Genomic DNA, 12,507 nt, shown 5'->3' on the forward strand with positions numbered 1-12,507 from the left:
GTCCACCCACCTTCTCCATCGGGGCCCCAGGCTGGATGGTGGGCCCGACACATCATATTCGGGGATGGGCTGCAGGGCAGCATGTGCACGCACCTGCGCCATGGCAGGCGCTGCCAGCTGAGCACCTGGAGCAACAGCAGGTTGAACTGGGGGCTGAAGGGCGGGAACCGCCACCTGACCGTCTCCTGGAGCTACTGGTTGCTGCATCGGGGGTAGAAAAACTGGTGCACGAGGATGAAACTGCGCCGCCACACCGTGCCTGGTCTTCGGTGTCACTCATGAGCTTGAGCGCACAGGCACCCCCATGAGGCTGATCGGGGCCGCAACTCAAGTCTTCAGCCCACAGTGACTCTCAGCATGGACCACCCCAGGATGCAGTGAGTCCTGCCACCTCTGCGATGATGAAGAGGATAAAGACAGATGGGTTCACCAGGATGATGATGAAGGGGACGAAAAAGCAGGATGCCTTTCGGTTTTCCAAAAATTAGTAGCAGGATAGTGACTGGATGCAGCAGGCCCAGTCAAGCTAGGCCTTCTCCTAGCTTCCACTCGACGTAGTAAACCCAAAATTAAGTTAATGCACCAAACATGCACACCTCCGTGTAGATGTAGCTGTTAGCTATTAAAGCGTCCAAAAATTAGGCCTGGGGTCGTTTCAGGGCCCAAACCGGAGCTCCTTGAAGTCCCACAGCCGTTACACAAAATGGCCGCCAGCCGCGTGGGCAAACGCACTACCTGCGGCATGAAACGAAGTCTGTCCTTCGACCTCGTTCCGGTGAGAAAAATTGTTCAAAATGTCACCGCCGGGCCCGGGCATCGTTACCCCCACTTGTCGCCACTGTTGAGGGTGACTGGCGCCCCCCGCGCACTTCGCCGCAAGCCCCGGCCCCATGAACATGGACCGACACGTCTGTCTTGGTTCGGGCTTCCCGGTCGCTGATGCGGCCGGGAAACGCCCCGTTTATTTAAACTGCACGCAACGGCGTGCAACGTCACGCCGCCGCGTCCGTCATCGGGCAGCGCCACAGGCACCCTCTATCAAGGGCTTCCTCCATTGCTCTATTCCCCTTCTCATTCTGTTGCACACCTGCATCCCTTATCCATGCCTCTCAATTCACACGCTTTTGGCGGGTGTCACCCGCCAATTAGGCAACTCTCTCACCCCCCACCCCACAACCTCCCTGCACGCCTATAGGAATTAATGGGCTTTCACCCACCCAATTCAAAATCGGGTGTTTTCACCCGCCCAAGGGCTATGAAAGGTTGAGCGCTATGCCTTATGGCATCCTCCAACTTTGCCCTCTCCCCCTTGTACCTTGGTGCCTATACACGCAAAATGCAAGCAACAGCAGTAAAGTTTAAACGCCAAAACTATTGCCATTGACGGTGCTTGTGTTTTTAGTACTTGAGCCCTGGACTTAACCCTACTCTGAACTTGCAGGAATTGGTTCCACCACCTTAGTGAAATAGAGCCAAGTAACGGCCCTGTGCGCATGCGCGAAGCCTCTCTCCGGCACAGCGTTACTTGGGATCGGGTCCCTATTGGTCATGTGAAGAGCGGACTAACGTAACGTGCTGATCACGTGACTTGACCGCGTTGCCGGCTGCGTTCCTGCAATGGGACCTACTAGTCCCTAGCCGAGTGCCGGTGCTCGGAGGGTTGACAGCCTGGGCTGTTGCCTCAGTTACCCCGGAACGCCGCCCGAGCCTTGCCGGGCAGATGGCGGTGCAGGCTGCGCACCTGGAGAGCGACGCCTTCCTGGTGTGCCTGAACCACGCGCTCAGCACCGAGAAGGAGGAGGTCATGGGGCTCTGCATTGGGGAGGTGAGGCAAAGGGGGGGCGTTTGCATATGAACGAACATACGTGACAAGGGGACTGGCTTGGGGAGTTTTTTGGGCGAGAGAGTGGGTTCTGCATAGTAAGAAGGATAGGTTTTCTGGATATAAGAGAGAAGGTCTTAAAGCACTGAGAAAGACAGTACAGCACCAGTTTTGTCAGGCACTGCGTTATAGTAAGCATCATGTAAACAAAGTAGAAAGGAGGAGCTCTTTATATTATCAGTACATAGGTTAAATGATGGGTACAGGAGAGCGTGTTTACAGTACAGAGAGAGAGGGGCAGGGTTTGAAGGCGATTCTCTTTAGGCCAAGGGTCTGGCTTTGAATAGCAAAGAGGGTCTACATAGCAGAACGCTATAGATGGGGAGAGTTGCGATGTGCCTGGATGATACTTGGTTCAGCTCCCAAAGGGTCACTTAAGGAAAAAGAAACGAGGAAGAGAGATCTACAACTGAAAGAGCAGACTCGGTTCTGCAGGGATGAGTGGAATCAGCATTAGAGAAGGGCTTTAAGAAGAGGTAGGTGTTATAGGGTCAGGGTTTTTGAAAGTCTGAACGAGGTGAGGAGTCTGCATAAAAGAAGGGTCTGAAAGTGACCTCTGCATGATACTGGGGTTTGCAACAGAAATGAAGAAGAGAGACTGAGGGGGCTCTGCTGGTGAATGAGGTGAGGGGATAGGAAATGTTAGGGGAGTATTCAGCATGTTGGTGGGAGGGGGGTGAGAACTATGGTGAAAGTCTTGTTTTTTTTAGAGGTTTCTGGGAGTTGGGGCACAACTAGCAAACATTGGTCTCCCAATTTGTGGTTAGAGAAGATAGCTAGACTTAACCAACCACCTTCTTGGGCTCCCACACTGGCAATACCACTGCAGGTTTAAGCATTTTAGGTATGGGATTCTGTAAACTGGACAGGTGTCTCAACCCAGGGTGGGTTTGAGGAGTTGTTCCTTGAGAACATTTTCCAAATAGTTGAAATCCTAATTGTATAGCATACATTTCCTAAAGTTATATCACAATTTGTTTGTATATGCATTTTGACACTTACACAGGACATATTTGCAAAAACAGGTTTTCCGGTCCTTGCAGATGCTCCACACGCAGGTTTGCTGCAAACCCATTGAGTCCTCTAGCCGCAAGCAGAATTCTTTTTTTCCCCAAAGCCTATCTAGATTTAGAAGATTTTGCCACATAGCCGGTCCCTGGTGGACATGCCCACTTTAACCTCATTGCCGGTCCATGGTTGCTGTGGGCAAATTGTCCGGGGCAGCCATGGCCACAGGCACCAAATTATCTCACTATTTTGGGGGTATTGATTATTCACCTCTTTATGTTCACTATTGTAATGAGAGCTTTCTATAATCCTGTACTTTGTGAAATTGTATTGTTTGGTTATTTTGGAAAATCGAAAATAAAATATAAAGAAAACGCAGGACAGCACAGATTTGCAAAAGCATGCTTTCAGATCCTTTCCAATGATCCTCACACAAGTTTGCTTCAAATCCAGGTCGGCGGGGGTGCTCGAGAGCCCGGCTGAGATGGCTGCGTTTCTGTGAGCTCCTGGCAACAAGTAAATCCGGTCTAAATGCTTTTCCAGACCACGCTACCAGAGTGTAAAAAAAATAAAAATAAAGCAGAGTCAGGTTTCTCTATCATTGGGGTATCCAGAGAGTCCATTAAATTATTGATATGCGAAAATGTCACTCCAATGCGCCAACTCCTTAAGTGATTAAATGAAAAAATGTTATTTATTGACTTCATGTTATTTTCACACTGATCAAATTATAACCTAAAATGCATTTTCCCAAAATCAAATTGTTCTTGTTTTCTCAAGATTCTCAATCTATAATCAATTTGTCATTTGCAAGTTTCCTCATAACCTGCTTTTGGCAAAATGGTTACAAGTTTTCTTTTCTCAACACGTGTTTTCCCCATTGCCTATTGCAATGGTTCATTAGGAGAAAAAGAGATAATATTGGTCTGTAGAAAAGAAAGGAAGAGAAAAAGAAAACGGATATAAGGTTTCATTTTCCCTTGTGTTTTTGTCAAAGTTGGTAAGAACACAATGCTCAGTTGTTTTAATTTATATACAAATTGCCATATCATTTTAAAATTTACTGACTCACCCTATTTATGACAGTTTTCATTTGATTTTCTTGAACCAATGTCTTTATCCAAAAGGGTAAATTTAAATAAAGCCACTTCTGATAAACAAGGCTTGAATGATGAGTAATAAGTTTCTTCTGACTGCAGGAAAGAGAAAAAATTAAACCAGAGATGGAAAAACAAATTTTCCCTAATTAGCAATGTTACTTGGGGAGAGCTCCCTCATTGGTTTGGAGAAAATAGTTAATAAAGTTACCTAAAAGTTGGAGGTTATTTTAAATATTTTCAAATTTAACCTTACCGTGATCAAAAAGTATCTTCTCTTCAAAAAAAGGAGTCAGTATGCCATGATAAGCTGCTCCCTTGTCCTCGGCTGCTTTCACACTGTTGTATAGCCGAAATATGCTATTTAAAGTGTGTACCTAGCATGATGACATCATCACGCTGCACGCAATGTTTCGATTTGCGTGACGTGGTCACGCTTCCGATGCTCCCGGCGGCCATTTTGGAGCAGCTGAAGCCTAAATAACGTTATGCCTCATGAAACACTAACTAATTTTGCTAATCCCATTTAGTACTCCATCCAGTCCTATTCTGTTGATTGAATAAGGCTACCAATTGTTCCTGCTAGCTGGTTTTGTAAAGAAAGGTCGTTGGTATATTAAATTCACCCTAAAAGACCAAATTGTCTCCATTTGCTTATGTTAAACATGAGAGGTAATATAGACTTTTGATATTAGTTTGGAAAATTAAAAATGATTTAAGTTGACCAAAAAATTCTAGGATCTAATAATTTTAATCTTAATTAAAGCTGAGGTTATTTAATGACAATTGCATTATGATCTCTTGCATTATGATCTCTTTTTGTATGATTTAAGTCCGAATATACATTTCAAAAAGGATAATATAAAAAGTTTGAATAAAGCATGTCAGAAAAGTAGATAATGTGTGAAACATAAAGAGAGAAGCTGAAGTGAAAATAAAGGATTTGATAATTGGTGTAAAACAATCATGCTTAATTTTCTGCATATTGATAATTAAAAGAAAACAGTATTTATAACCAGTTAAACATTTCTGAATCTCAATTTAATCCAGATGCGCATACGTCCATGATGCAAATCCATTTACTCTCATGTTTACGTAACAGTTCTTCTTTGTTGTCTCCCCTTAGGAGGTGTGGGGGGTTCTTCTCCAAACCAAAAATCTTTAGTGATGAAACTTAAAAATGTGGATGCTCATTAATTGTATGTACAGATATGGGAGAATTAAGGTCCCTGTGTTTTATGGCTCTATGTTCAAAGATTCTCACCTTCAATTGTCTTATTGTGCTCCCAATAGATCTTCTTTTGCAAATACATTCAATTGCATATATTACAAAAGTCGAGTTGCAATTGATCAATTGGTTAATTTTTTTTTTTTTTTTGCCATTCAGAAGATTAACGTCTTTCTTTCCTTGGTACATTAGTAGGCATAACTTACAGTGTCTAAATTTATGTGTTCCCTTAATTGAGTTTTGAAAGAACATTTTTTTGGTATTGGGGAATTGGGCTCAGAAAACTTGGACTTATCAGATTCCTAATTGTTGGTGCCCTCCGGAAGCATATACTTGGTGAAATATCTAGATGCATGTTCCAATTCTGATAGTATGCGCTTAATTTTCTTAGCTTTAGTACTATATGTTGTAATGAACTACATCTTTGGTTTCGGTGATCCAATCTTGGGTTGGTCAATTAGTAGGGATTCTCTTGAGATTTCTTCTGCTTTGTTGATGGCAGTTTTAATATTATTGGATCCATATCATCTCTGTTTGAATTTTGAAACAATGTTTTTCAAATTTTCTTGGAAGGTGAGTTGTGTGCTACAGTTTCTTTTAATCCTTAAGATCTCCCAATAAGGAATATTGTAACTGGTTTGTTTGTGGTGATGAGATGAAGCAAAGAGGAGACTATTTCCAGCTTCATCCAGAGAGTCCATTAACTACCAGCGGAGCCCAGAGGAAAGCGCTGCATCTAACGGTCGATACGGCGGCCAGACTTGGTCTTAGCAGTGCATGGCAGTGGCACGAGTTATGTTTGGACGCGAATTGTCACCTTGCAGACGTTGAGCTCAGAGGTCTAGGCAAGCGCTGTATTTTGTAAAGCGGCCTGCTCTGGGACAGATGGTGGTCTCCTAACGCTGCCTGCACCTGCGGCGAGGAAGCAACTACTGGCAGGGATCGCACGCTGGGTCTCCGCTGCTGTGTTGTCTGATGGAGCACAGCACACCTACCTGGGTGAGCGCGCACTGCAGCACCTGGGTCCTTCAGGGTCTAGGCCGCTGAGCGCTCTTAGGATTCCATCAGCTGGGGAGTCGGAGCATAATTCATAGATGTATCGTGCCCCATACATCCTTTAACACACCCTCCGCCGGCAATAACCTTGCTGCGGATCATATGGTCTGTAGTGCGTGTTATTCCCGACATGGCGACCGGTTCAAGTCTCTGAGGAATACCTACTCCCGTTGACAGATGAGAACTGGAGGAGTCCCGCCTCCTGCATGCCCTGTGGGAATCCGCTACCTGTGGTCTTTTGCGCTGTTTGCAACAAGATATTAGCAAGCTCGAAGGGGTATCGTGGGACCTGGCGAATGCCTGCTGCGCTGACTGGGTGATCCCGCACTCTGCTCCTTGTCCGGTGTTCAGAGTGATCTCACATTCTGGTAGGAGTGATGTAGGCTCATTACTACGAGGGACTCCTGGCGCTATATGTTGCCGCTTTGTCCTTGCTTGCGCCCCTCACTGGCATGAGACGTTACTTGTCATTACAATTTGGTATCTGAGACTGCTAGGAGCGGAGACTGTGCATGATGAAAAAACCAGATCAAACGTCAGTCGAAGCTCTAATTTCTTGCCTCCTCCCAAGGTAGTCCAACTCCTGTATCGGGTTTGGGAACAGAGGTTGACCAGAAAACCACATTCCCTGCTACATCGGACAATATTCAGGATATTAAGGTGCAGGCAAATCCTCACTCTATGGACCGTATGCTGGATACTTGAATTTACAAAGTCGACCATATGCAAGTCTGGTTAAATAAACGCTGGTACAGGCTGAATAAAACTGAAACGCGACTTTCAACAGAAAAGGACGATACTACGGCTGCCTCGAGAAATAACCTTTCTGGAAAAATCTTGTAAGGACCTCTGACAAACAAGATGACCTTGAATAGAGGCGGAATAATGTGAGAATAGGGTCCCCGAGTTGATGGACATTGGATCAGTGGAGCTCCTGGTGGAATCTATCGTGAGTTACTGGGCCAGGAAAGCTTTTTATCAGTGTTCGTGGTTGAGCGAGCGCACCGAATCTCAGGAGGAAAGCCACCGGGCACTGATGCACCGCCCAGACCGATAATGGCTAGATTGCTGAACTACAGAGTCTATGCGCTGTGCCGTACTTGTGTGAACGGCACCTTGAACTACAAAGGGGATCAAATACATCTCTAACCAGCCACAAGCCTCCAGGAGTACATTTACAGACATCAAGAGAATATTCCAGGAGAAGGGATCAAAATATGCTGTTCTTTTTCCAACAAAGCTCTGAGTAGAACACAATGCCCTGATAATGTTTTTCCAGTCCCCTGAGAACACCTGCGGTTGCTTGTTCACTGTCTCGTTAACCTAAAACGTTGGTGCGTAAGAAAGTCAAATGTTGCCCAGAAGAGAGCTCTGGTTTATGTAATGGTGAATATTTTGCCTGTTCTGATTTTGTCTTGGTAATTGCTCTGTAGTGCAGTCGATGACTACAACGGGGTTGATGGATTGGCTGGGCTTTGAGCTGTCCTCGTGCATCATAGCAAGATGTATTGTGGTTTTTGGGGTGGAGGTTTAAATGGCAGATTGGGGCTGCTAGTGGGGGTTGGTCTAGGGAATTGCTTGGTTTAAATTCTGGGTGTTCAACTCTGTTCATTATGACAGCAGAAACGTGTTGGTCCTATGGCAGTACAGTGATTTCTTATAGGACAGGCAGCATTATTTCTGTGATATGGGGCGCCTGTGGGTTCTTCTCACGAAATGCTTCTGTTGGGGAGTGGCGGCAAAGATTGCAAAGATTTTCCTTGGAATTGATTATGTGGGTTTCATATGATTACTGAGGGGGGTACACTATATGGCTTGGAATATTCAAGGGCTACGCCTAAAGTACTGCTGTATATGCGAAGACACCATGTTGATGCCGCTTTCCTGCAAGAGATCCAGCTATCTGCGGCAGACGAAACAAAATTTGCCAAGCTCCGGGGTTACCACAGGTATTTCTCCTCTACTCGCTTTTCACAGTGTGTCTGTATAGCTATCCACGGGGAATTGGGGGTACCGTTTTACAGAAATGGTGAAGGACTCCGAAGGAAGGGCTCTGTTTGTTACTGGGGTACTCCAGGGCAAGCAGTCACAGTGGTAAATTAGTGTTTTGTGATTCCATCAAGGAGAGTATCGTTAACCTTTTATGGGAAAACGTGGGAAAAGTATATTCTCACTCTATACTTTGGGAGGGCCCTTTAATGTGTTATACATGGGGAATGCATTGCCAAAGAGGTCGGTATTCTCAAAACTATTATGGCGGAGCTGGCAAATAGGGTACATTTACTTCAAAAGATTGAGGTAGACGCAGGCTTTCCCTTTCCCACTCTTCAGGTGCAATTTTATAAAGAACTTGAGAATTTTAGAGAGTCTGGAGTGAAGGAAAGTAACGTGTTTACTTGGTCAGACGTCTATCCGCCAATATGGAGCGGGTCAACACCCTGGTCGACTCCTGGCTCGTGTGTTACATGTCAAGGCTCCAAGATCCGATATTACTGCCATATGAAACGAGGATGGAGACTTGCAATATACTGATGATGAACATCACTCCGACTCTGGAGGGGTATCCTAGAGTGTTCTGTGCAATCAGGCTACTACATCTCAGTCTCCGATCAAATAGCATTGTATTGTTCACTCAGGGTGAAGGGGAATGGTTGGGTAGTCCTACCACGGCTCAGGAGGTCCATGATGCCATCAGAGCTCTACCCTCTGGGAAGGTTCCATGTCCGGATTGCTACTCGGCCGACTTCTATGTGGCATTCGCTATCACTCTGGTGCCACACCTTTTTTAATGTGTTTCAGCAAGCTTTGCCAGATGCGTGATTGCCTGGAGTCCATGAGGGAGGCTGTGGACACGCTTCTCTTGAAGCCAGGGAAGGACGCCGAAGATTGCTCCTCGTATAGTCCGATTTCTCTCATAAATATGGATAGTAAAATACTGGCAAGGGTTCTGGCTGCAAGACTTGTTCCATTAATGTCTAAAAGTGTGAAGGCGGATGAGGTGGACTTTATACTCGGGAGGTCCACGTCATATGGATTGCGCAGTGTGTTTGGCCTGTTCCAGCATTGGATCAGCAGGCCCCTGTGGTCGCTGCCCTTTTGGATGCCAAGAAGGCATTTGACTCAGTGGAGTGGACTTATATGTTCACAGCGCTTAGTCAAAAGGGGATTGTGGAGGCGTTTTTATCACTGGTTTCTTCTCCAGTTGCATGTCTCTGTATTAATGGTTGTTTTTCTTTTTGTTTTTTCTTTTTTTACTGAAGGTCAATACAGATTTAACTCGTTGCGCATTGCATACATCGGTACATACAGTATACGGGTTATTGGATACATATTTCATCTTTTACAATTCATTTACATAGATGTTTCTACATCTGAAGCCATTTCACACACGAATATCCTGAATGGGGCCCATATGTCCTTTGGACGACAGCTTGGTGTCACAGTCAATGTGTATTGTTCCTCACATTCATTTACGTAAGCCAAATTGCGAAGAAATGCTCGATTTTGGGTGGAAAAGTGTTAGTCTAGCATTTCAATATGCATCTTTTGGCTACAGCACATGAGACATTAAACAATCTCCTGGTCTTTTCAGCTTGTTTGCCTATATCTCCGAATAGGTATTTTTGTGGAGACATGTTTGCAGGGATCTGTGTGATATCTTCAAGTATTTCCGCTACCTCTTTCCAGAATGCTGCAATTGGGGGGGCATTCCTAATACATGTGATATGCTCCTGCCTGACTAGTTTTACATTTGGGGCATTCCCCGGAGTGAGTCGCTGAGAACTTAGCCATCTTTGCAGGGGTGTAGTGTAGCCTATTTAGGATTTTGAACTGGATAAGTCGTAGGCCTGAATTCATAGATATCGATTTGGTAAGTATACAGTATTTAGTCCATTTTTCGTCTGGAATACTTGAATTTAGGTCTTCCTCCCATTTGGTTTTGACATGATTCGTAGTGGGGGTGTGTATTTGTACTTCTGAATATAGTCTGGAGACTCCCAGTCCTGTACCTGATGTGGTAGCTTCTATACACGGGTGAGATGATGGTTCGTCTGGGAAGAGTGGCCAGCGTGCACTAAATGCAGATTTCATCCTATCATATTCAAGCATTTTAATTGGTCCCCCACCGACTGCCCCCACCAATTTCTCCTGTGTTACAAATTTGCCGTTCGGGAACATGTCTCGCATTTGAATTTCTTTGTTTGGGTCCCAGTGTCTTTGTATTGTTTTGTCCAATGTGGGCGGTATTCCGGGGTATTTCCACAGGTGTACATCTGGGTCATATGGGGTTTCTATTTTCAGCTTTTTATACAGTGCTGTCCATGCGCGTACTGTTGTTCCCACTGGGTCAAAGGTACAAGAGTCTTTTTTTATTGAGGATAGAATATAATAGAACGGAGGTCTATGGGATGTGCAGCAAACTTTTCGAGCCATATATGAGGTGAACGATCCTCAGGGTCGTACCAGTGTTTCGCAAATAAGTATGACTCAAAATCGGGTGCCGCTAGCCCTCCAGTACAATAAGGTTCAGTAAGCTTTTCCCATTTCATTCTAGGGATTTTCCTGTTCCACACAAAGGAGACAGCCATTTTTCTTTTCTCAAAGAAGGTTTAACCTGGCCAGATTGGTATATTAGTAAACAAATAAAGTAACTTGGGGAGGACCACTGTTTTAAGGATAGCCACCCGGCCTCTTAGGGATCTAGGTAGCTTGGCCCATGTTTGCAACTTTACTTTCAATGTCTGTGTTATTACTTCATAGTTGTCTGTGTACAGTGCTTGTTTGTCTCGGGATATCAGTATACCTAGGTATCGGATGTGCCCGGTTGCCCATTTGAGATTTTCAGTTGACGACGGGCACGTGGTGTGCGGTGTCGGCGGTAGTATTTCGGATTTTCCATTGTTTATTTTATACCCCGAGTAGTCGGCGAATTTGTATATATCTTGCATTCGGGGTGCTGGGTTGGTTTCAGGGTCTCGAACGTATAGTAGCGTATCATCCGCATATAAAGAGATTGATTGGGGCGGGCCAGACATTCTTATTCCTCTATCCCCATGTTTTAGTCTGACCATTATGGCCATAGGTTCGATGGTTAATGCAAATAGTATTGGTGAGAATGGGCAGCCCTGTCTGGTACCTCTGCCCAGTGTGAATAGATCAGAAACAGTGTTGTTCGTAAGGACTCTTGCCCAGTTTTTTTTCAACAGAAGTTTAACATATCTGATGAAATTGGGGCCCATTCCAAACCTACCAAGCACTTCAAAGAGAGACACCCAGTCGAATGCCTTCTCGGCGTCTAGAGATATCGCCACAGCCTGTGCTCCGGGTCGATCTGTGCCATTATTGCGAACAGTCTGCGTAAGTTGAATGTAGTGGATCTTGTAGGGATGAATCCATTCTGATCTGGGTGGATCAGAGACGGCATGTTAGGTAGCGGCCTATTTGCCAGGACCTTGGCAAAAACTTTGGCGTCAACGTTTGAGTGACAGTAGTCTATATGATGACATGTCCTGTGGAGGGCGGCAGGGTTTTGGCAGTACTGTTATTATAGCTTCTCGCATCGATTCGGGGAGCTCACTTAATTCCAATGCTTCCTCCCATACCTTTAGCATGATGGGGACCAGTTCTTTTCCGAATTCTTAGTTCAACCCCCAACCCATCGGATCCCGGGGCCTTTCCCGAGTGTAGTGCTTTTATAGCTTCTGTGATTTCTTCCTCCGTGATTGGGCTATCTAGGGCCATTTCAGTTTCTAGTGGGAGGGAAATCCAGGCCGTCTATGTTTGTATTTCTGATACCGTTTTGTTGTAGTTATCAGAGTATAGTTTCTAATAGAAATTCAGGAACTCGGGCTTTATGGCTCGTCCACCGGTCACCAACCCTCCCTCCGTGTCTTGAATGCATGTTATTGGAGTGTGTTGGCGGTCCGCTCTAATGATGTTGGCTAGGGCCCTTCTTGCCTTGTTCCCTTCCCCGTATCTGCGCGTCCTAGCTGAGGCTGCTATGTATTGTACTTCTCTTGTGGCCAGCTTGTCAAATTCTTTTAGGAGATGATTTATTTCTGCTAGTGTATCTTTATTCTGGGTCTCACTATAAGAGTTTTCCAATTGTTGGAGTCGTGTCTCAGTTTCAGTTAGTTCCCGCCTCACTGATGTTAGTTAGCAATCCTGTAGTATTGGAAATCAGTGTCCCCTTTACCCACACCTTGAAAGTCTCCAATACAGTAGAGTACCTGTCC

At 45.2% G+C, this 12,507-nt stretch overlaps 1 protein-coding gene across 4 annotated transcripts in view; it reads left to right on the top strand.

Annotated features, from left to right (window-relative positions):
• Positions 1–1,558: 1,558 nt before the first annotated feature.
• Positions 1,559–12,507, top strand: part of BRCC3 (BRCA1/BRCA2-containing complex subunit 3) — a 197,196-nt gene continuing 186,247 nt past the window's right edge. For 2 of the 4 annotated variants that reach the window (XM_069648986.1, XM_069648988.1), the window contains exon 1: positions 1,559–1,825. In XM_069648986.1, the coding sequence (XP_069505087.1) occupies positions 1,721–1,825 (105 nt within the window). In that variant the 5' untranslated portion in view covers positions 1,559–1,720. The remainder of the gene's footprint in view (positions 1,826–12,507) is intronic. The other 2 variants (XM_069648987.1, XM_069648989.1) reach the window with 2 other exon arrangements.

Source organism: Ambystoma mexicanum, chromosome 2q (genome assembly GCF_040938575.1).
Source record: "Ambystoma mexicanum isolate Mex_15411 chromosome 2q, UKY_AmexF1_1, whole genome shotgun sequence".
Classification (NCBI taxonomy): Eukaryota; Metazoa; Chordata; class Amphibia; order Caudata; family Ambystomatidae; genus Ambystoma; species Ambystoma mexicanum.